Genomic DNA, 25,260 nt, shown 5'->3' on the forward strand with positions numbered 1-25,260 from the left:
GAGTCTAGCGCATTCAAGTAGATCTTCTGCAAAGCGGCCGTAACGCGCTTCAAGCGTTCTTCTATATTTTAAAATGCTTTGTAAATGTTTACTTGTTTGGGTTTTTATAGTAGTTTGTTCTAATGCGGCGAAAGGGTTAAACAAATTTTACCTGTTGGTAAACATGATGAATTTTAGCTTTCCTCAGTTGGAATATTTGGTATCCAACTGACATCTTCAAGGGTCCGCAGTCGCCATCCACACAGCTGATCGGAGGACCCTTCATAAACTTCCTCATCTCCCTCCATAAGATCTGTCGAGCATCCCCGCCACAATCCTCCAAGTTGGTGGCAGCATCTCCGTGGACGCAGTACCGCCTCAAATAATCGTGCAGGGATTCCGCCACACCCGTGACCGCGATCACCGTGTGGTAGACAAAAGTGTCTTGATTCAGTGGGTGCGAGATCAAGCTCTCCATGCCACTGCAGGGCTCCGGGAACAGTTTCTTCAGGGGTGAAATACTTTGTGGCAGATGGCAACGGAAATGGTGTTGCCAGAACTCTTCGAACCAGATATCCGGAATTGGATCGTGCTTGTTGAGGTTGAAGTTTGAATAGTATTCGCGGAATCCAGGGACGTCATATGTTTCCGGTCGGATCAAGAAGAAATCAATATCAAAACCTGAAAAAAAATATAAAAAGCAAATGAGTGAAATAAAAACAGACACCATTATAATGGCATTTCTATAACTTTAGCACTTTGCCAATCCAGCTACTCCAGTAGTTAGGGATTTTCAAAATTGCAAATGGCGGGCGTTAAATAATAAGCAGAAGCTTCCATGCGAGTGTTAATGACCTGAAGCGATGCAAATAGTGAACTGTCGCTTACATTATAAGTTATACAGATTTTGCCATTAAGATATTATTTTCGTAAATGAACCTTCATTAATCCAGATGTCCGTCCATTAATGTGACTTTTGTCAGTCCTTCAATCCTCTGATATGATATCCACCGGATAAGTGAAAGAAAGCATAAAAAATGCAGCAAAAATGATACTATCTACCTGACAGATACAATTTCTATCAATCGGGAATCTGTTTTCCCATCTCTTTTGAAATAAATGCTCTTTCTGTGCTTTCCAGCCATTTAATCGAGATGAAAGTACAGTAATCAGAACTTCTTAAAAGGCACTTTTTTTATCCTTAAGTATATTTTCTTTCTGACCTGAAAAAACTATTTTTGGAATTATGTTTCTCTTTGAACACGATTAGTCAAAGGCTGGAATGAACGGACGGATGTAATTTGAGAAAAGTAATTCGTTTACGATTGTAGAATCCCTATTAAACTTCAGAGAAATCCGCTTGGAAGCAATCTGCCTGTTTGTCCATCTCCACGCATGTGAACACGATGATATATAAAAAGCAAAAATCTAGTTAAATGGAATTTATACAAATTCTAGATCTACCAACTAATGGTTTTGGATATTCGCATGCCAGAAATCAATGATTCAAAACTGTATTAATTTAAATAATTTACTTATAATGTGGTCCTCTTACTCAAACTGTGGTTTTATATTGAATTTTGAACTCAGTCAGTGGGAAAGAAGAGGTCCACAATGCCTATTCGGTTTTTTTCTTATTCAAATTGAAGTTCTTCGCATATAATAAGTATTTTTAAAATTTAAAAATATTAGGAGACAAAGATTTTTATCCAAAAATATTGAAATTATGAAATTTTCCCACACAAACAGATAGAATTAACTACAAAATTAGTTATTAAACTTCTTATAATGCTCATGAGAAAATTTACCTTGCAGTAATCGAGCAATATTCCTTCCGTCTTTGTCTGATTCGATACCAATCCAGATGTAATCCTCTATCATGCCTGCTTCTTTAGCGGCCTCCAACACGACCTCCATCAAGGTTGGTTCCTCAAGAAGCAGGACGATCACTCGAGCCTCATGCACGGGTCGGAACTCCTCTGAGAAGAGGGCAGAGAGCTCCTGGACGGACATCGAGGGTCGAATGACCAGGGATTTAGAGATGCACACTTTCTGCTCCTTCGAGGCTTCGATGAAGTTCCAGAAGATGCTTCGGTCCGATTCGGAACCGGAGTGGAGGAGGTTTACGAATTTCCAATCTAACCTGCAAGAAAATCATGAGATTAGTTTTCGATGTTGCTCCACAGAATCTAAGAAAGACAAAGTCATATTTCTGAGCAAAAAGTTGAACTTTGTAAAGATGAATTGCATAAGGCCAGGTTGGCTTTTTAAAATAGTTATTTCTCCTAACCATTCGAAATACCCATATAACGAAATAACATGATGAGTGGTTTGCGATATTTAAGATATATGCTTGTTAATACTGCCACGACTCAAGTACGATACTCGGATTACCTATCTAATTATATGACCTCTTTCTTTCTTGCTATTCTTGCAGTAGAGAAGAGGACCATCTAATTAAATAGATGTGACCCACGGTTGATGCTCAGTAAATGTGTTAAGTTTCTATTTTTTTTTACTAAAGAAAATAGAAAATTGTTATGTCAGGATTCAGTTTTCATATTTATATCCTTTAACTATCTCCTATATTATAAATTAAAAAAAACTAGGTGTAACTATGTTTGAATTGATCAAAGATCTCCTCAAGGGACATTCCCAAGCTCTTAAATAAGCTGATTTTTGAAATCTTTTCTGCATCGAGCATGTACGCATGATGCATATATTTATATTTTCTTGCAGCAAGAAAGATTTTTAAAGTGGTTACGGCAAATCACATTTGAATAATCAGCTGTTGTTAGAAAAAGCAGGGCTCAAAAGCGTGAGAAGACGACACCCGATCTTTAGTTTTTTAGAAACAGTGTTACTTCTAGAAAAAGTATCTAAATGATGGAAATTTTATACCCAAAATGCTTTTCATACCGTCTATTTTTCGTTGTACCAGAATCGTTGAAGTCAATCCTTTCATTGTTTTATTTTCTATATTATCTAATTAGGCGATAATTTCCATTTCGGAAACGTGACGTCCTACTTTTTTTTTGTCGTGTGACTATTTAAGCCAAATTTTGTGCAATAGCTTCTGACAATAAAGACCCCCTGAGCACTCGAGGGCAGAAGTCTGACTTCTAGCTCAAATGAAGATAGCACACACACACTCGCTTGCACAACCCCTTTTTACAGGAGAGCTCATTCACGCACCTCACAGAGAGAACACAAGGATGAGAACAACCATGCTTGAACCAGGACTCGAACCTGAAACGCCTAGGTCACGGGGAAGATGCGCTACCCCTATGCCAGGATGCCGGCGACGCCCTACTGATTCATTTAAATATTCAATAATTAATATTGATATTATTACTAATTTAATACTGATTAATTTAAATATATTTCATCCAGAAAATATTTGGTATTAGTGGATTAAATCCTGTCGATACTGCTACGTTCAGTGGTGGCGGGGTGGTCGGCTGTATGCAAGAAGAAGGTATTAGTGGATTATGTGTTTTCATCGCATTTTTGTGCTTCCGAACAATTAAATGCTAAAGTATAAATTTCAGAAGAGATATTCGATGCACGTATCAGACACGATTGATTAATCTCTTAGATTAATTGAATATTCGGTTTAGGTTTATGAGGAGAGTTGAATGTATAGAGAGTTTTTTAAAGACAGTATTTTCTTCAAAACTGTATAAGTAAATTAAATGAATACATAAATGGCTCAAATATTTGATTCTTACTTAGCTGAAGATTGAGCAGAAGATATTTGTTAGACTAGGTTCATATTGTGTTTTGGAACACAAAAGTATCCACATATTAATTCGGTTTATTAAGCACAAAAATTTTAATCCACAAAGAAATAAAAAAAAAAAAATTTAAGATAATAGCATACTGAATTGACATTTAATATTCGAAAGTCGATGAAAATGAAATTTATGTTCACCATTTATTAAATAAATGTCTAGTAAAATCTGAGTAAGTGACTTCAAATAATCTTAATATTACCATTTTTAATTATCAATGTTTATAATGAAAAAAAAATAGCAACGACTACTTAAAAATAGCTTCCTTTGAATCCTTCCAGTGAAAATCAGTTTATAATGCGATACTACATTTTATCAAAATTGTAGATTGTTATAAGTCTAACTGCATGAAGAAATTATTCATTATATATATAAAAAAGCAGCCATTATGTAATTTTAAAACAGTTGGTAATATAATTAAATCAAACTAAACTAAACAAAACAAAAAAATTGACAGCAATGGGAAGAAAAATGAATGAAGAGGCAAACCTTTTCAAGACATCGACGATGACCTTGATTTCAGGACGCTCTTGAGGTTGCTCGATGGATCGAGAGGATCTCTTCAAACGGTCGGGTGTCGTGGTGGTAGCCAGACCAGAGGGAGTGGCTATTTGAGGGATGAGCGCGGATTCAAACAGAGGAGAGAGATCGTCTGCAACCGAAGGATCGAATGTCAAAGCCGCCACCATGGCCCGAGATTTCAAATTCGCCTCACTGTAAGGTAAGGAACCATCACTTGCAATGAAGCTGAAGATCTGTTCTTCGGCTTTCTGTCTTCGACCGCAGTGGTCAAACACCAAAGCACCTGCAATGAAATTGGTAAATACATTAGTCGAAAGATGATAAAGCTATGACGGATGAATTTTGTGAAGTATTTTTTTATGCTTTGAACGATAAATTCATTATTGTTATTTTTTTATTTTCTCGTATATGAAGTATTGTAATCATAAAAAACATTCGAACTGAAGATTCGAAAAACACATTTTTGACATCATGTTTGTCTGTCCGTTCAAAATTCCTCAAAAATTGACCGTGTGTCGGTTTGTACTTTCAGAAGCATGTAAACGCAATGACTTAAAGTCATATACCAAATTTGATATTTTTAAGACTATATTTATAGTCCTGTGTAAGATTTTAGATTCAATCGGTTCGTTAAGCGCATCTAATTCACATATTAGATTTTCGGACGCTATTTATCGCATGCCAAGGATTAATCTTCAGAAAACTCGCCAAAGATCACACGACAGAGTCAGTAAAAATGCTGTATTCACGCCAAAGGTTAATATTTCCTAACTATTGCACGCCAATGCCCATGTGAGGCGCTATCTGGGATAATGCCTTTACTAGAGAATATGCGAAGAAATTTTAGGGAAACTACCGCTGGTTGCAAAATTGAAATACTATTGAAAATATGTTTCATTCCATGAACATATGCTTATTTCAATGGCATCATGTAGAACTAACTATGTATGGGTAGATCATTTGGAATTTATATACTAAATTTTCAGCTTTTAAATTTAATGATGGATGATCAATATTCAAAAATGCTACTTGCTCTAAAATTATTTTATAGCAATATTGCATTTGTACATAAAAGCTATTTTATTTTGTATAATCGATAAACTAAAACGTCTTATCTGAATTATTTTTCAAACATTTTTTTTAAAAAAAAGAATAGAAACTTATTGCATTTTACTCCCCATTAAGTCGAAAAGTATCGTGTTATTTTGCACTTTTCATTAATTTCAGATATCTCATTATTAAAATATATACTTAGAGACTTTATTTAATTTTGAGAAATTCTTCCAAACCGCAATTCAATTTTCTTATGCTTAAATTCAGGCCAATTTTGAATGACGTAGAAAGATTTCTTAGAAAACTAGAAAAACTAGTTAAAAATAATAAAGAAAGTGGCGTCACAACACATTTCGAAATAAAGCTGTAACGACTGGGTTGTAAAAATTCTTATGACTTTCCTTGACGCTGCAATTCCCATTCTAATTCTAGTCATCCATTTTACAGTAATATCATGACATATGGAAGCTCAAAGTTGTGCAATTCCAGATTTTTTTCCTTCAGTTTCAAATATTTCTCTTTTTTGAATACTATTCAAATGCAAAATTTTGAAATCAAAACATATAGCAGAAAGAAATGGAAATCTTGTCCGTTAATTTTCGAAAGTGAGAAGAAAAGTGACAGAAGCTGATAAAATCGCTCATTTTAATTAGAGAAATTTGTCCTTCCAGCCAGGGAATTAATTACCCTTGGAAGTAGATTGTTATGAGTTGATAGGATATAAAATTCTATATCACTGGTAAATTTACAAAAAGTCGAAACTTGTTTGCATCAATAATGAATGCATTTTATGCAGTATTCATTTAAAAAGTGTATTTTAATTAGAATTTCTATTCTGAATATTTTAACATGAATAAGGTGAAAGTTTTGTTTTGAATGTACACGCATAATTAATTTACAATAACTTTTATTCTAATAATAATTTTTTACCTAAATTATTTATTAATTTTTGAATTCATGAAACAAATGCTGTTTATAGCCGTCTATAAAAGCCATCATAGTCTTTATACTTCCCGAGAACTTATCAAAATAGACAAGTTATAATTGCGACCTAGGCTCCATGGGAAACATTGTGATGGAAATGATATATAATAATCGTTTCTAAACGTGTAACTGGTCCTTTTTTTTTTGTAGTCGTATTAAGCAATTTAAAAAGAAATTTTTTATTATATATATTATTTTATATTATTAAAATATAAGAAACTAGCCGCCTTTGGCGACCAGCCGGTTCGCCAATCTTAGTGTTCGTTAAAATTTTAATAATTAAATATTTTATGCAATTCCAACTTCTTCAGCAAAATATTTTATTCTTCAGCAAAATATTTTAAAACTTCAAATTTTGATAGTCATATAATTCACTCATAATATTATAAAGGCCTTCAGTCATAACGTGATATGTATCTCTCTAATTTTCTGTTACCCCTCGTAGAATTTATGCTTTAAATTAAAGTGTAAAGGATTAATCTGCAATTAATATAATAATATTTTTTTACTGAAACAAAGCATTTTTTTAATAATATGATTACTGATAATAGAGTCACTGAGCGTTTAAACTTTATGGGCACTAAAGAATATCTTTCTTAATTTATGTAATATCTCAAGAATTTGTCAACAAAATTTTCTCAGATTCATCATGAATGGATCGATTCATTAACAATGTTTCATTTTAAATGCATCAAACACTCAGAAAATAAAATGAATCGTTTAAAATAATCTGTCGAAAACAGGTTTAAAAAAACTACTTAAAAAACGATGTTCTTAAAACTATAAGCATATATAAAAAATATATATAACTAACATAAATACAATTTAATTACAAAAGCATGCAACTAACCTAAAAATAATTTAAATCATTGTAAACAGGTTAAAAAAAACTACTTAAAAAACGATGTACTTAAAACTATAAGCATATACAAAAAATATATAACTAACATAAATACAATTTACTTACAAAAGCATACAACTAACCTAAAAGTAATTTAAATCGTCCGTTGATAATGGTTGCCATGCCAACGATCAGTACACAGTGCGCATGCTTGAATTTTCTTCGCCTTTTACGTAACGCAAATGCGTGAATTTTTCTACGCCAGTTGGGGTAACGCTATGAAGATTAGACATTTTTAATTTCCTTTATTCTGTGCTATTTTAATTCAAAAGTACTTCCGAATGAATCTGAAACATGGATTAATTAACAATGTTTAATTTTAAATGCATAAAACATTAAGAAAATAAACAGAATCGTTTGAAATAATCCGCCGAAAAATCTTAACCCTAGCCTCATTACTGTTGGGAGAAAAAAAGAACTAAAGCCTAAATCATTTGGCGTTGGGGAAAATTGAAGATTTTTTTGGCGGAAAAGTTGGCGGTGGGGAAAATGGAAGATTTTTTTGGCGGGAAAGTTAGTTTTTAATTAATAATTGACTACCCCTAACATTTAGGGGGATGAAAAATAGATGTTGGCCGATTCTCATAGATACCGGATAAGCACAAAAAATTTCATCAAAATCGGTCAAGCCGTTTCGGAGGAGTATGGCAACGAAAACTGTGACACGAGAATTTTATATATTAGATAAGTTCGTTTGACATTTCCTTTTTCTTTGATTTCAATACTATTCATTCTGAAATCTTTCTCACTTTTGCGCATGCGCCAGGACACGTTTATTTCACCAAAAAAGAGCTGAGAGGAAATATGAAAGGAGGGGAAGTTTAATTATAAGATGAATTCAAATTGCGAAATAAGGAGGCGTAATAACTGCTCATCTTTCTGCACATCACTCCATAACGAAGTGCAAAGGGCGGAAAATGTTAGTTCGAGGATCCTGAAATGAAGAGTAAAAACGACTCACCAAGTTTGATCTGTGGCAGGACTGTGTCGTTCCTATTCACTTTCTCCAGGGCATAGCTAAGTGCCAGAAGATTCTGGAAGGAGCTCTCTTCAACCACTCTGCTGCAAGTGAAGAAGTTGTCCCCGGGCTGGTGCACAGGCATCATCACCCCAATCACAAATTCCTGATTGGCAGGGATTTTCATGAAGGGGAGGGACAGTGCTGACGATTCGCTTCTCTTGGAACAGGTATCCGTATCATTGCAAACAGACACGACGTCCACCAGAGATACCAGTTTGCCCTGGTCACTGTAGCCCCTGGTCAGAGATGAATTGATAGAAAGTCCGTGGGCTTCGTCAATCAATCCAACCTAAAAGTAAAACAGACAATGTATGAGAAACGTTGATTTCATGATGTAGCGTAATAAGATTGATATTCAAATGATGTATGTGAACAGAGTTATATGTTCCAACCTCGCTTTACGTGCTCCTCCCCTAACGAGCAAAACAAAATGTAGAAAAGTGAATCGCTTAACCAGCGATGTTTCGCAGAACGAGTGGCGAGGAAACACCGTGACGCCACATGCTGGACATTGTCGAACGCGATTCCGAAGAGTTTGAGCAAATACCTATGGAGACTTAATCTACAAGATTGTATATTTGGACAAGAGTTTTGGACTAGAAGCAGAGAGCAATGACGCCAAAGAGTTGAGGAAAGAACTACCGTAGAACTTATGGAACTGCCTTCCGTGTCACAGCAAAAAGCTTCGGAGGAGATTTAATCAAGAGATGAAGAAAAAAGACTCAACAAATCAACAACCCTCTAGTGAAATAAGAGAGATTCTGAAAGCATGGGAAATTACCGCATCGTGTTTTGAGTATCACTCTGATAAGATAATAGCTATGATTGCCTCAAATTCATTTAACGATAATGCTGTCTCATTTTCGCCAAAGACTAGATAATTTTCTTTAAAAAGAAAGCATCCATTATAAATAATAAATAAAATTGTTGTAAAGTTGTTTGAGTATTTTCTTTTTTCGGAATATAACGCATTGTCTTCTTTCAGATACATTCCTATGAAAATATTGTTTGTTTTTACGGGTGTTTCGCATTACGAAAAAGAATTACAAATTATGCTGGTTAAACGATGTTCCATTGTATGTTATTTATTTAAGCAAACGTAAGATTTTTTTTGTTCTTTTTTGCACAATAATTGAATTATATTTGAAATTCAATAATTGAATTTGAAATATAATTAGAATGAATTATATTTGAAACATTTATTTAGTTAGAATGAATAGTTTAAGGACTTATATTCGAGATGTTGAGAACTATGCGAAATGTTTTTACAACTGAACTGTCTATTCTATGGTTTTACATGCCCCTTTACTATAAATGTCTGTACTGGATAGAAACGTTTACCAAAGGATTCATCACAAAAAATATTTTAAAAAAATGAACAATTTTATGAATAAACTCTCAAAATGAAATCAAATAAAAATGATCAAAAACAACACTGTATTTGAAGTACTAGCATAAAGTATTTAGCTCGGAATTAAAAAAAAATATTTTATTTTATTTTTCAGAAATAAGGTATTTTAACCAGAATTCCTCATCATTTAGTGAGAAAATCATAAATAATATTTAAATTTAGATGAATGTCAGCGCATCTCTTCTGGCCACATGAGGAGCAAATAAAAATATCATAAATAAATAATGATTCAGATATTTTACTTACATTAACGAATGCCCTGACATCCCCAACTTCTCGAAAGTGGTACAGATCCAGAGTACCGCTCACATAGTTCTGATCTCCAAACATGATGGGCGTCCCATCGAGTCCCGCGAAGCGAATCTTCTTGGCCTGCTCAAAGAGTTTTTCTCGGATCAACAGCTTATTCATGGCTGCTGGACACCATCCTCTTTCCTCCCCGCAAAGCTGTTTCTGCAAGGTGTCCAACCCAAAGGCCAGAGTGAAGAGTCCATTCACAGTATTGGGTACCGTTCTATCCTGTATGAATCCCACCTGTTGAAAATTCTGGTGGTGGTTACTTACGCAGCTACTTCCTCGGCAGTTGAAGACCTGAGAAAATTAAGCAGTCACAGACTTCTTATTTTTTATAAGAGTTAAAATAATCAAAAGAAGCAAGATTTGCATAGCTAATTATTATTGCATAAAAATGGAAGAATTTTGATTTTATTGACAAATATCACGGTGACAGTTTTGATATAAATTTACTCTTTTCCTTTAATTGGATATATAAAAACTCAAAGGCAAAGAAAGAAGATTTATTGTAGCTAAAATAAGAATTTAATGAAACTAGAATTATTGCAAATAAATTCCCATTAAACTAAAAATTCATACATCCAAATAAATGCAAGTATATTAAAAATATTGAATTCCAGAATTTGATACATGTATATTTTTAATAGCATCAGATTAATTTTCAAAATAAAAGCGTTCACTGAAGTTTGTCATGTAACTAAGCAGATTATTCTTGAGATAAACAATTCATAATAATTAAAATTCAATGAGGAACTAAAATTCACAATACGAATCCATTCACATCGCAAATTATTAAAGAAAGTAAGCAATTTCCGAAAGTAATTTTTATAGCATTTAACTTTTGTTCAAACTTATCAGTTATCTTAAACTTCGATAGTTAATGTTAATGAAAGTCTACATCTACACTAATAATAAACTAATAACCAATATGAATGCGTGTGTGTGTCTCGGTATTCTACATTATATACTATTTGAGCTACATTTACGAAATTTGGCACATATATATCTCGAAAGCTGGGAATATCTCTGGAAAAAAATTTTTTGAAATTTTAATTAAAAATTAAGCTAAATTTTACCAATTTTCAGCGATAACTTCCGAAAATATGTCATAAAAATAAATAAGGGTGATTTTTTTTAAAGTCTCCAAGATTTAAAAAACAATATTTAAAAAAATTGAAAAGAAATGCATAAAATTAAAATATAAAAGTTAAATTACAAATGTTTTTTTTAAAAAAAATTGTAAAAAACGCATTTTTTTTTAGCCAAAAATAGGTATAAATAAAAAAAAATCTTCTTTAGAGGTTTATCAAATGAGTTGCTTAAAATTTTGCAGGTAGCCTATGAAATGTGTTATCTAGACCTTACACTAAAAAATAAGCTGTGTTTCTAATCACTCTTTAAATATTGAGGTTCGACTGATAAATAGCATTACATTTTCAATTTATTTCGCATTGTGATGTATTAGAATAACTACAGAATATTTTTAAAAGCAGAGATTATTTATTCTCTAATTCAGAATATATTGAGATATTATTATACTAAATTTGAACAAAAAATGCATTAGAAAATTTATTTTATAAGGTTTTTCGTAAGATAAGTCTACCAAAGATAAGAATTTGTGAAAATAGCTTTTGAAGATGTAAAATTGCATTACAACGTACATAAATACAAATACAAAAATCAACGTAACTTCCCCAAAAAATGAACTTTCAAACAAAATTTCAAAGGTTTTATAAGGAAAACTATTCGAATAAAAAAAATTATTCTCGCAAAATATCAACTTTTTATTGTAGTCACCTACTTTCAAATTTTAAAAATTGCCTTTTTAATAATAGCAAATTAATAATTGTATAGATTTTTTCAGAACTTTGACAAATTTTTAAAAAACATTTTTACAGATGAAAATTTAAATCACTTTCATTATTTTATTTAAATAGTTAATCATGGGATTTTCTTCCATTGTTGAACGCTAAAGAAGGATTTGTTCGTTCTCTGTGTAGTTTACCAGACATAAAATGTGAAATTACAATACTGAAATATTTAGAAGATGAATTAACAGAATATTTACATTTTTAATAGAGCTCTGAAGTTATGGGATCTTCCCCACTAGAAGGGTTCATATTTATAATAAACAGAATTTAAATAAGATAATTAGAATTATACGACTTTAAAATCTGGCAGAATCATGGACGGGATGTCGAAACAAATAAAATCAATACTCCTGGCGAATCAGTTGGTCACCTGAGATGGCTTGTATTTGATAAAAGAAGTTTATGGAACTTGCAGAAAATAGACTTACATCTTCCCAGTACTCTCTGAACCATGGATTCCTTCTGTTGTTCTTCACATCGAGTTTCGTGAAATAATCCTTGAAAGCGGGAATTTCTCCCGACTGAGCCCTCAAGACCAGGGCGCTGTAGGACTGATCCGGGAACATCTGGAATGGCTCGACTGCGTCATAAGCAAGCCAAACGAAGTCTCCAAGACGGGATCGGCCTAAATGCTGAAGACGCTTCACAGCACTCAACAAGTGGTTGATGTAGTGAGGTGGCAAAAGAAGAATGACGGTTCTATTTATTAAAAAAAAATAGCTTGGTTTTAGGGTAAGTTGAATAGAAAACAAAAATGGTGCAATTTATTGAATGACATAATCATGTGGTAATTACAAAGAATATACTTTCACCCTGTTGTAGCTGAATGTATTGAATGTGAAATGAATTGATTCGGCAAGGCAAGTGGTAAATTCGTGCTCAATAGCGAAGCATAATACTCATGTCAAGTGACAATCATCAAGTAGAAGCATGAATCACTCGTTATTTTGACAATACATCCATTAGTGTACACTTCAGTGATGCCTACTTACTTATACAGCCATGGCAACAAAGAAAAAGTTTCTCCCAACCTGCTGAAGCACCTGGGTAATCTGAATGATTATAATTGCGACGTAAAGAATAGACCTGAAAGTGTAGGCATAAGGGCCATTACCAACCAAGGCTCAAAATCTCCATCTTTCTAATTTAATGTCCAATTTATCCTTTCATCAGAATGGAGGTGCATATCTCCAAATCATAAATCTACCTTCAATGGGAAGTGGGATCCACATACTCGTAGCTATTCTGCAAGTACGGATAACTGAAATACAAGTTTCATCATACATTCTGTTTATCTGTACATTCTGTGCCGGTATTTTTCATTTTTTTTCTCTGTTAAAAATGCATAATGAAATCCTAGATCGGAAAGCGAAATTGCTGCATACATCATACCATTAAAAATTGATTTCATTTAGCAGCAAATATTTTTAGATCAAAATAGAATATAAATTATGACTAATGCAATTTGAATGCAGACTCGACATGTTTGTAAAACGAGATTTTTAGCAGAGAAAGGTCTGATAAAAATAATTATTCCATGTATTAATACCCTATTGCTAAATTTTACAAGAAAGTTTTGTTCCATTCAGGATTCTGAATATATATATAATACTTATCATTTATTGGATCAAGCTAACAATTATCCATAAAAATGAATTCATTGCATTAATGATTAAAAGTTGTTTTGTTAAGGTAAAGGAAAAGAAAATTTATTCTTAAAATATAACAACATTTCATAACATTTAAAACACATTTCATAACAAGATTAACAAAACCGTGGCATGTCATTTAACAAAAATATAACGCTATGTTCCAGAATTGTAAGAAACGAAACATTAAACGCTCCAGTAGTATTTACTTTACAACATCAATGGAAGAAATTAAAAATTTAAATTATTTCCATTATTTTCCGAAAGAAAAATTTATAATCATTTTGCTATGGAGTTTACCGCGATTGGCATGTTAATACCATGCGAATATGTTTTCGTGTAAAATTTTTCAATAGTTTGACCATTCTAGAAATAATTTCCATTATGAGATCGATGGGAAAAAATTTTGAAGATCATGATTTTAATTAGAAATTTCTTTTCTTGAATTACAAAGGCAGAAAATTAAAAATTAATTGATTAAAAAATTTAAATGAGTTATTTTGCCAATTTCATGGAATTTTTTTTCGTTTGCTTTTAAATAATGAAAGATATAAAAAAGGAAAGCATCTTCGGTCCAAATTATTTGCTCGATCCATAATTTCTACATAAATAGTAAAATATTTATGAAATTCTCCAGTACCTTGCTCCGGCATTTTGCTTTATCTTCAGCCTATGGACTACTATGTCCATCGTCGCCGCAATATTTTCCTCGACTCCAACCTTCTCTTCTACCGCTATTTCGATGTCGTGAAGCTCAACTTGCCGTTTCAGTTCTTCGTACCCCTGCGAGCCCAGCAGAGAGTTCTCAGATGTGTCCATGTACACCACCGAAACGTACTTCCAATGGAAATATCTGGGAGGGAGGGAAAGCTCACATTTATTCAGAAAGTTTTAAATATAAAAATTTTTAATACTAAAAATTTATTAGTTTGATGTTTATAATCTCATTATTCATTAAATATTCAAGATACTTTTTGTATTGGGAGTGTTCTTCAGCAGATGTCTCGGTATATTTCCACAATATATCGAGTTTTAAGTTGTTAAGCACGAAGAAAACAATCGAATAAGAATTTTGTATCCCTTTTCTTTGACCCTTTGTATATAGTAGTTGATATTTATCTACGAATAATGTTGTAAGACTATATACTAAATTTCAATTGCGTAATTTGTTGCATTCCGTAATTTTTGTATTCACATACAAACGATAGACAGTTTATCTTTGATGGATTTGGGTAAAACAGACACAGATCAGCAATTCTGATTGTAAAATAATGCATCTAATTTCTTCCCTCTAATTAAATACATTTAAAAACAGCAGCGTTAACTTAAAAATTGACAAAAAATATATTTTTGCTCCTAAAATTTTATATATAAATCTTCAAGACCATGTATCAAATTTGTATTTAAGAATAAATGTAATGAATTATATATTCTGTCTAGTACATTACATTTTTGAGTTTGTCATTTTTACAAAAGGCAGAATTTCAGTAATGATTTTTTACAGACTCTTAGAGATTTGAAATAGGAGATCTATCTAAATCTCGTAGAAAGCGTTTTGGATGTTACAATATTCTTTATTTCATATATGAGAAAATAAAAGCAACCCAGTAAGTAAAAAGAAAGAAAGAAAGCAAGAGAAATGATTTCCTTTGGAAGGAAATTTCTTTTAGATAAGTTTACAAATGCTTTACCTGTAGAATGAAAATAGTAAGAATTTAATGTAAATTTCAAAACAAATTGTTTCAAAAATAGCTATATTTAAAGTATCTAATTTCCGTCAATGCGCATCAATATTAGTTTATCAAGTTTATTTGTAATTATAATTAATTTCAATATCTCCACTTTGCTTTTATTTAAATTCAAAATAGGTACGATATACTTGTCATAAATAAAATGCACTTAATGCAATAAAAACACTATAATTGATTCATTTGCTTTACAAATATGAAGTAAAGCAGAGAAAAATTCTTGTTTTTTAATTTATTACATCATTTATCCCTTTTATTATACAATATCAAAAATACAAATGTACCGAAGGTTAGAAATAATATTGTCACGTAGGTCCTTTAGTATGAAACTCAATGACACACAGAAGAAGTAGAGCTAAACCAATTTATTAACTCAACTCTGAACTCAGAACACAGTGAATGACAGATCTTCTGCTTTTATACTAGCAGGGAAAGTTCCAGAATACTTTTCTGGAGACAGTAAGAAAAGTCCAGAACACTTATCTGTTAAACTAAAGAAAGGTTCAGAATCTTCCGGAACATGAAATAAAGGAAAACATAAAATCAAGGAATGAAATATTTACACAAACTGTGAATCGCATTGTCTCTAGCGGGATTCGAACTTACGATCTCTTGATTATGAGACCAATGCTATGACCAATCGGCCATGGAGAGTCGACTGCCTCTTTTCAATGCAACAATATGTATGATAGTTAATTCCCGCTTGCTTCCATAGTATTTAAATCCAGCCCTCATTAATATCCATAATTTTGTATTATACAAAATTACACTTACATGTTCAGAAAAAGATTTATTAAACTGGGTTTAAGACATTCTTTGAAGCAATATCAGATCTGAAACAAATTTATACGACTGAATAAAAATGCTTATTTGTCCTGACTTGGGTGGAGAGAAAATTATTATTATATTCAATTCAGAGCAAGGAAGAAATGAATATTCAAATATCCTCTTACCTTAAAACGTTTATGAACGAAGCAATAATGACGTCACTAGGCATGTTCATTCTCAGTAAATGTGAGTACTTCTTTGTGTCTCCAAACTCTGGGGCCATCACAGATGACGCGACAGTGGTCATGCCCAAAGGCATTGTCAAATCTACTACTGGATGGAGAACGTCTCTTGTTCCGTCGACCAAGAATCCTGCCACATTCTCTGGGGAGGGTAGAGTGTCCTTGTCACTGAATGTCCCCGTCAGGAAATTGGAAACATCCATGGCTGCTTTCTCTTTGCTGTTGCAGGTATCAAACACGATCAAACCCAGGTCTATTCCTCTCAGTATGGTAGGATCGGAATTGATGGTGTCTACTGCCCAGAGGAGGGATTCAAAGTTCTGGAAACCCCAGTTAGGCCTTAATGGCCCGCAGGTCAGTGGATTGGCAGTGGGTTCATGAATGCCCAAGGCAACGGCAATGTATAAACCTTGTGATGATGGGATTGTAAAGTGGTTCGTGGATGTGTATTGGCACTTATAACAATCTTGAATACAGATTGATGAAACAGATTCCAGCGGTATTTCACCTGCAGGAGTGTAAGTCACCATGTCGGCTAATCTGTTGTATTGCCCAGCATAAGAACCAACCTGAAACAATTGATGAAGCTAGTGAATACAAGACAGAGATTTCTCCTATGCAAATTAAACTTAATTTTATCAAAAAGAGATTCTATAGTATCTCTTTGTATTTCTGAGATCTTTAACGCTTTTGCTGCAATTATGAACTTTCATCATACCACGGTTCAATTGGCAGTTTATTTGGTCATAATCAAGCAATTCAATATTGTATACATAGTTTCATAGAAGAATTAAGGGAAAAAAACTACAGGATTCCAATGATAAGAGTTTTATTTGAATTAAAAGAGGCCTCCATTCATACGAACTAGGGATTGCAATATCGGACCAAAATTTCAATACCGGTATTCGGTATTTTTTAGATCTTAATACCGGGATACCGGTTTTAATACCGGTATTAGAAATTTTAGAAAAAGTAAGAAAACACAGGTGTTTCTTTGTTTTATTTGCCATTAGAGAGTGTAAATATCACAAAAAATAATTTGTAACTTATAAATTACAACAGTATATCAAGAATCACAAAAAAAGTAAAGGAACATCTTATTTATTTGAACCACAAAAAAGTGTAAATATCACTATTCAGTCTGTGGTACTATGACAAATTTTTGAAAAGTGATCTTAAAAAACATAATGCATCCATTGTACTTTCATTAAGCCTGAAGACTAATTTTGTGCAAAAATTACCAGCTGTCGAAAACGCTCTTTCGGCGACTACGTTAGTTGCCGGTACTGTTAGCAATGCGCGATATACTTTTTCCAAGTATTTACATCAAAATCCCTTATCTTCAAATAAATCGATTTCTCGCCGGATGGTTTTCGATATAGCTGATTTCTGTATTGCATTTTGGTTCGTTGAAATTTTTTTATTTATCGCGAATACTAATTTTTGTTCAAGAGACAATTACTTTTCACTATCGACATTAGTGCCATGACAATCCTCGATAACTGAACCGAATTCTTCTGAATGTGGATAGGTTTGTGGGTAAAAAATTTTAAGAAAATTTACTATAAAATTGATCAGATTTGAATTGGTTATTTTCTTTTCTTCTTTTCCATTTTCATTTTTAAAATCATTATAATTATGTAAATACCATAAGACATTTTCTATTTCGGTATGCCTTTCTTCTGTGCGATTTTTCAATGTGATATATAATTCTTCAGATAGTGATGTGTGCTGTTCCTTCAGTGACTGCAACATGAAATTTATTGTTGCATTAGCTGTTAATAAATTAGAATCTCTCCGACATATTGCCTCAATAGTCAGTTTTATTGGAAGTAGAGCTTACACAGTTCTGGATACTAAGTCGGAATTCATTATCTGAAAAATTGATTTACAGGTTTAAGTCTATAATTGCTTTTTGGATTGGATTTCTCAGTTTCAAAAAAAATCGTTCCATCATTAGGAGTAAACTGTTCCAACGTGTTTTAGAATCTAATATTAACATATATTCTGTTTTGTTTTCAGTTAGTATATATTTTAGTAATATGTCATTTTTATAGGGGAACGTTTAAATATCTTAAAAAATTTTCGAACTTTATAAATTATTGAAAGCAATTCTTGATGGGTAAATATTTCATCCTCATTAGCAATATCTTCTTCAACAATTACATTGCCATTATCTTCATTGTCTATACCACTCACACTCTTACTCTCTACAAAGTTGGAATCCTAAGTTTCTATATCCATAGTATTTTGATTCTTCAGTTCTTTATATTTTTGGTATAATATATCTATTACTCCTCACTGAATTCCATGACCATAGTACAATTGCTGATTTTAACCAATCCACTTTCTAACTTTTTTCTTAACTGTTGCTCCATCAGTCGTTATGGATACAATATCTTCTTTCAGGGATAATCCATTTTTCGCTAATTTAGATTTAAGCAATTAATTAAGCCATTAATTAGCTAATTAATTTCGCCCGTTAGGAAGACATAAAAACAAAAACGTATACTATTTTGATATGTCGGCGATCCCTGAACATATAGTGGAGACAATTTTAAAAATTTCTAGTAAATACCGAAAAACCGGTATTTAAACTTGTGAATACCGGTATTACAAAATTGTACAAATGGCTCAAAATACCGGTATTCGGTATCCCGGTATACCGGTGTTGCAATCCCTAATACGAACTAAATGCTAATTATGAATTAAAAACCAATTTTAGTACACACAACTTCACAGTAAAAAATTAGTAATGTATAATATGTCACAAAATGATAGTATATTGAATACTATATATACAAATACATTATAATGAATTATTGTATTTTGTAAAAACAAATAACACTATTCACACATCAGCAAATAACATCATGAACTTCTAAGTGAAGTTTTTCTTCAAGTTATTCAGGAAATCAGTCATGGTCACAGGTATAATTTCAATCTGGTAATATTTCGGAATTGGGGAAATAATCTTATATTAATTGAATGAATCTGATAATGACAAATAGGAAAAATTATTTGCTAGCAAAATTCGAAATTTAATTAATTTGAAAAGCATAATATTTTTTTAATTTTTATTTTCCATTGTTTTATAAAGATTAATGATCTTCGCATTATTAAATATTATTTCTATTTTTGAATCTACAAGTTATAAGACAGCTTTCTGGTTATGCAACAAAATGGCAAGTTTTTTTATATATCACACACGTTTTAAGTATTTTTTTTATTTCAATAAATATCTGATATCTATTGAGAATCGCTATCCTTGCTGAGAGAAGTTTTAAGGAAACATTTATAATAGGAATAAAATTAAATTATTGCTTTAGCATACAGAAAAATTCTTTAGCAGACATGATGAATGAATGCATAACAATGAATAGGAAGCAATGAACTTTTTTTACAATTGTTATTTTGTTTAATCACACGCTATTTGCTATTTATAAAAAGATCTGGAGTATTAATATTTTTTCAGCTGCAGTTTTTTTCATTTTCCTATTGAAACAGCTGTTCCAGAATGTGATTCAGAAATAATTCTGCCTGTATTGCCATGAAATCATCGAATTATTAACACAGAAAAGTTACCGAAAAAAAAACAGAAAGTAAGTTGCTAAATCAGTGCAAATCTGCAGCAACAATTGCTTTGACACCACATGCAACTGATTAAAATGTTATGTAACACGTGAAAGTGTAAGAACTCTGGTTTTCAAAGATACCAACACAATACAAGTAAAGAAAGAAAAAAATACAATTAAATGTATGCAATATTATCACTCATTATTCTAGATTCATACTGTCATGCAGCCCAAAAAAACCAATTGAAGGTAGCTGAGAGCTGTAGATTATATAAATTTAACTTTAATGGTTTGGATATTTCCATCATTTTCACATACTTTTTGTAACTTTACAGTGATTCTAACTATTAAAAGAGTATTAAATGTTGACATTTATTGCTAATTTTGTTTTTCTAACATTTCATGTCCATAAATTTTTTTATGGACATTATATTAGGCACTAGTTGATGATTATTCCCATAAAATTTCTTTTTATTGGAACTTTTGATAAACGACTGTTTAAGCTCAGAAGTATGAAATGGAATAATTCCCAACTTATATAAAACAAATAAAAATTAAATTATGAAACTAAATTACATTTAAGCATACTTTCAGGCAGATAGTTACAACCTTATGCAAAACATTTAAACATCGCTGCAAGATGCGATTGATTGGTTGATTGGGTTTTATTAGAGCAGAAGCCGTGTTGGCTATGCTGCTCCAAATTTATGGTGGATAAACAAGAAAATGGCGATAAAACAAATGGCTATGCCATATTATAGGAATTAAAATTGTTCAAACACCATAGATTACTCAACGTAAAATTTAAAAAATAAATGATAAAATATATTTTGTCAAAACCGTTTGGAAGAAACTTATAAAATTCACAAATTTTAAAACGTTAAATGCAAAATTGATCTAAAGTATCAACTGGTGGGCTGAGAAAAATATACAAAGACAAACCATGCAGATAAAGTATTAAAACATTTTATATGTAAACAAGCAAAATGTCTTGTGTATCAGGAATAAATTTAATAGATGTGTACCTTGAGGTAATTGACAGTTTTTCCGTTAACTTTCCTGTAGTTGTAGACTTCAATGGTGGTGTCACCAACTCCATTTTCTTTGAAATGGAATGTCTGTCCGGGATGGTCGAGTCTTGGAGACATGCCGGATGAAATATGATGGCTTAAAAGATGTTGAAGCTGGGGATGTTGGGCCATTGCAGGACATAGGCCATTGTCAAGCTAACGAGAAGAAAATATTTATATTAATTTCTATTTAAATGGCAGTTTAATCCATCTTTGACCAAAAAACATTAAAAATGAAATTTTAAATGTATATGTTTTATGAAATTTTCGGCTTTTATCATTAAGACAAAAAAAATTTTTTACGAGGTGAATTTATGCTAATAGATTTCAAAGAATTCAATCCGTAAGCATTAAGTTCGCCTCGCCAGCTTTTTTTTTTTGATAACTTTTTCCATAATTTCGCACCCTTGTGGAATGATTCCTTGATTCTCAGTATAGACCGAGTGCAATAACATATTACAAAATATATTACATCATACTATTTTCTTGTTCAAAAAGATGGAATCAATTTTCTTCTACTTCTTAAAGTGCTACCTTTTCAAATTTTCACATAAATGAGTATTCACAAAAATAACGCACTCTTTCCAGAATTTATTTATATATTAACCCTTTAAAGGGCCATTTTTTTCTAGTCATATTATGTTAAAATATTTTTAGGCTTGAAATTAGAATAAGAAAAGGGAGCTTCATTTAGCTTATTAGATAAATTTAATTTGATTAATTAATTAATTTGGTTAATTAATAATTAAGTAACAAATCAAGACACACCATTTTGTCTGAGATAAAGAACTGAAGCATCTAAGTTTCTGACTTACTAAAACAATTTGTCAGAACTTATGCCAACTTACATAATTTCATACAAAGATTGATAAATTTGGCGGCCCTAGAAAGGGTTAATTAGTATATTTTGATTTCAGTCAAAAGACGCTGTTATAGATTTGCAGGCTACCTGTTTGTAGATTTCCGAAAAATTCGATTTATCGAATTCCACATTTTTTATAAAATATTTTAAGTTAAAAGACTACAAATAGGGTTTTTTTTTAAAATCTATTTTTTACTCTACTAATACAAATATGATTAAAATTTTTTTATTAAATTTATATTCTTTCATTAAATTTATCTTTTTTTCTGATATGTTCGTCGTTGTATTGAAACTGAAGATATTTTGAAACAGATATAGCGAAATTTCGGGCTGAAGTGAAGTTGATGAAATCATATACAAGTTCGACTGCATTAGACATTCATTCATATTTAAATCAGCTTCATTTCAGTCAGCTTCTTAATAGTCTGGATATTTAAAAGCATTTTTGGAAACAAAATACAAGCTATTATTAAAGATTGTAATAAAATTAAAATCATTACTAAAAATTCCAATTTAAAAAATGTTAAGATGTTCAAATAAGTTTGGATTAATTAAAAACTACCTGACAGAGTTCACTTCTGAGTGTTGCTATACCGGCTGCGACGGCTACAATCGCTTGTATGGTGTTTGTGGTTGATTGCAAAGCTCTATACTCCACAACGGGATCGTTCGAGCTTTTATTGACGTTCATCATCTGTTCATCCATTTCTTTTTGGTGCCACAGCTCGTCGAACCACGGGTTGCGGGGGCTGGAGCCCGGATAGAGATGTTGGAAATGAGCAGAAAACTCGGACACCTCACCTGAGAAGAAAATGATCAGTTCTGAATATAAATCTCACTTTCTGAAATTATAAGAAGTCGCTTCACAGTAGTCAAAATAAAGATGTTGATTCACGAGATAAAAGTTAAAAGTGATTCGGCATTTTAATAAAGAATTCGCCACTTTAAGGAATAATTTACAAATCTGTTAACAAAGATACGTGAACTAAATTATTTTCTTGAAACTTTCAAAGCTATCTATTTTAGCAATGCTCCAGATGGAATGAAAATCAAAAACCAAAAGCCAAATCTACAATTTTAAACCTCAAAAGAAATTCCTCTCTATATTTGAAGAAATCTTTGTGCTATGAAATGAATTAAAGAATTGGAACTCTAGCACTAAAATTGATATTCCAAATCCAAGGACTATTCTTAACTTGTACATACTGTTCTTGTTCCGATAGGAATATTCATGGAAATACATTAAAAATATTTAAAGAGACTGGAAGAAATGCTGGTTAGTTTCAAATTTTTAAAAATATCAAGAACATAAAATTATTATAATTTGTACTTTATATTCTTAACTATTTTCTTTAAATTGAACTAAAATAATATATATAATTTAATTAATTAGTATCGTTTAAGTATTTCCTAAGAAGCTGATAGAACTTTCAATGCTTCATCTTCCCGCAACGAACTATTTTTTAAATAATTGGGATCTATTAAGAAGTTGTAATTAACTACCACACACGAATGTTTAGGGTAATTTTGTGAAGCAGAAGTTATGCTGAAAACAACAACTTGTTGTCGCAATGATTATTTCAGGCAAACAATATCCATTGCAACCAACCTGTCTCCTGCTTGAAAACGACGGAGCCAAGAGCCTCTTTCTCCAGCCCTCGGAAAATGTCCAACTTCTCACCCCATTCGCCCAATCCAACGAGGACCAGGTCACCTGGTTCCACTGCAGAAGCTTCCAGAAATTTTCCCAGACTTGTGAGTATTTTCATAGTGGTATCTTCGCTGGTCAACAAGACGACCACGCTGGAACCTTGAGATTTAGCTTCTATCACATGCTGCATCATTCTGTCCACTTGAGAAGTGGTACTGTCCTGTTGAGAGAATTAAATTTGTTTTGAATTTTATAAAAATATTTTTAAAAGAAAAAAAATTCATTTCTTATATATTAAATTGCATCTAATATCTGAATTAACTCTTTACAGATAAATGGAAGTATCTTAGAAATGGAAGTGTTGATGCATTGTTATAAAAACATAATTTAACTTTGGATTAATTTATATCATAGGCCAATAAGCATGGTAGTTCCCGAATTGATTACAAAATTAAAGAAGAAAATTTTGAAAAAATAAATTAAATCTTTGTCACAATAATAATATATACAGCATTATGCTATAGCACCTATTCATCTGGCTATAGAAGGAGTTGTAGATGCATAATATATACAACGTGTCAAAAAAATGTAGAAAAGGGCATAAAGGGAATAAATGGGTTAACATTTATTAAAAAATGAACATAACGCTCATTAGGAATTGTTTCTGCAACATACAATATAAAATCACAATGAACATAGCACTTACTTATTTGATTATAGAAGGAGTTACAGAAACCTGATACATAGCCTTGTGTGCAAAAAACAAATGGAGAAAAATGCATTTTACCCATTTATAAAGAAAGTTATATAACGCTCTTTAAGAGTTGTTCTTGCATCCCACAATAGAAAATCACAATCATTTGTTTCTATCAATAATTTAAAATGATTCGAACTAATTCTGTTCTTAAGCATTTGATGATATTCCAATATCTATAAAGTACACTACCCAGCACCCGGTTAGCGGCTATCCGATTTCCGTACTATCCGGCCTAGTTTTCTTTTATCGCAATCAAATGAGAATAGCAAGGCATCTATTAAATCATATATTAAGAACTTTTTCCAAACCTAAAATAAATAAGATTTGACTCTTATCTTAGGGTTACCTTGCCATATCTCTGATGTTGTTTATCAATGTAAAATAAAATCAATTTGAGCTAATTTCCTTAAGAACTAGGTCTACGATTTACGTTAATGTTTTATTTATGTTTCCTGCATTTAAGTTGAGCATTACAAAATTTATATTAAAATGCGAACAGTTTATATCCTTTCATTTATTGTTTCTCTAATAAATTCTTGAAACGTACAGTGCAGTATATAAACATATATAAACTATCAGCTCAGAGTCTTCTATTTTTGGAAACTGCTTTTATGATTTGCCGGGCCGCGGCTGCATTCACATTGAGATAAATAGGAGGTTTAGTATTCAACAGGAAGTGAGGAAATACGCAATTTGACAGTGAGTTTTTGTATAAAAACTTTATTTTCTGGTATTGGGGGTCACAGAAATGAATTCATAGAACTCAAGCCTATCCGTCCTTTTTATTATCCAGCCAGTTCTTCCGCCACATTAGACCGGATACTCGGGAGGGTACTGTATGTTTACATTCTTTTGGCGCACCTCAACAAATAGTTCGATTCCTTATATTTATATTTTGTGTACTGTTTATTCTCGGATGTGTAAATCTTCAACGTTTTTGGGCATGCCTCAAGAGACGTTTATTTTGTCAAAAATGGAATGAGAAGAAAGATGGAAATATGAGATGTTTACATTTAGCAGCAGGGAAGTAAGAGGTATAATAACGGTCATCTTTCTGCACATCACCCCTTAACGAAGTGCAGACGTTGAAAAGTGTCAGTCTCGAGAT

At 31.9% G+C, this 25,260-nt stretch overlaps 1 protein-coding gene across 1 annotated transcript in view; it reads right to left on the reverse strand.

The window, feature by feature from the left end:
- LOC129966746 (uncharacterized) overlaps positions 1-25,260 on the reverse strand; it is a 104,022-nt gene that overhangs the window by 10,983 nt on the left and 67,779 nt on the right. The window contains exons 11-21 of the mRNA XM_056081300.1: positions 23,354-23,615; positions 22,307-22,545; positions 20,838-21,038; positions 16,181-16,806; positions 14,120-14,332; positions 12,259-12,529; positions 9,912-10,256; positions 8,195-8,543; positions 4,263-4,578; positions 1,788-2,122; positions 152-660 (exon numbers count right to left, since the gene is read on the reverse strand). Of these exons, the coding sequence (XP_055937275.1) occupies positions 152-660; positions 1,788-2,122; positions 4,263-4,578; positions 8,195-8,543; positions 9,912-10,256; positions 12,259-12,529; positions 14,120-14,332; positions 16,181-16,806; positions 20,838-21,038; positions 22,307-22,545; positions 23,354-23,615 (3,666 nt within the window). The remainder of the gene's footprint in view (positions 1-151; positions 661-1,787; positions 2,123-4,262; positions 4,579-8,194; positions 8,544-9,911; positions 10,257-12,258; positions 12,530-14,119; positions 14,333-16,180; positions 16,807-20,837; positions 21,039-22,306; positions 22,546-23,353; positions 23,616-25,260) is intronic.

This window comes from Argiope bruennichi, chromosome 4 (assembly GCF_947563725.1).
Source record: "Argiope bruennichi chromosome 4, qqArgBrue1.1, whole genome shotgun sequence".
Lineage (NCBI taxonomy): Eukaryota > Metazoa > Arthropoda > Arachnida > Araneae > Araneidae > Argiope > Argiope bruennichi.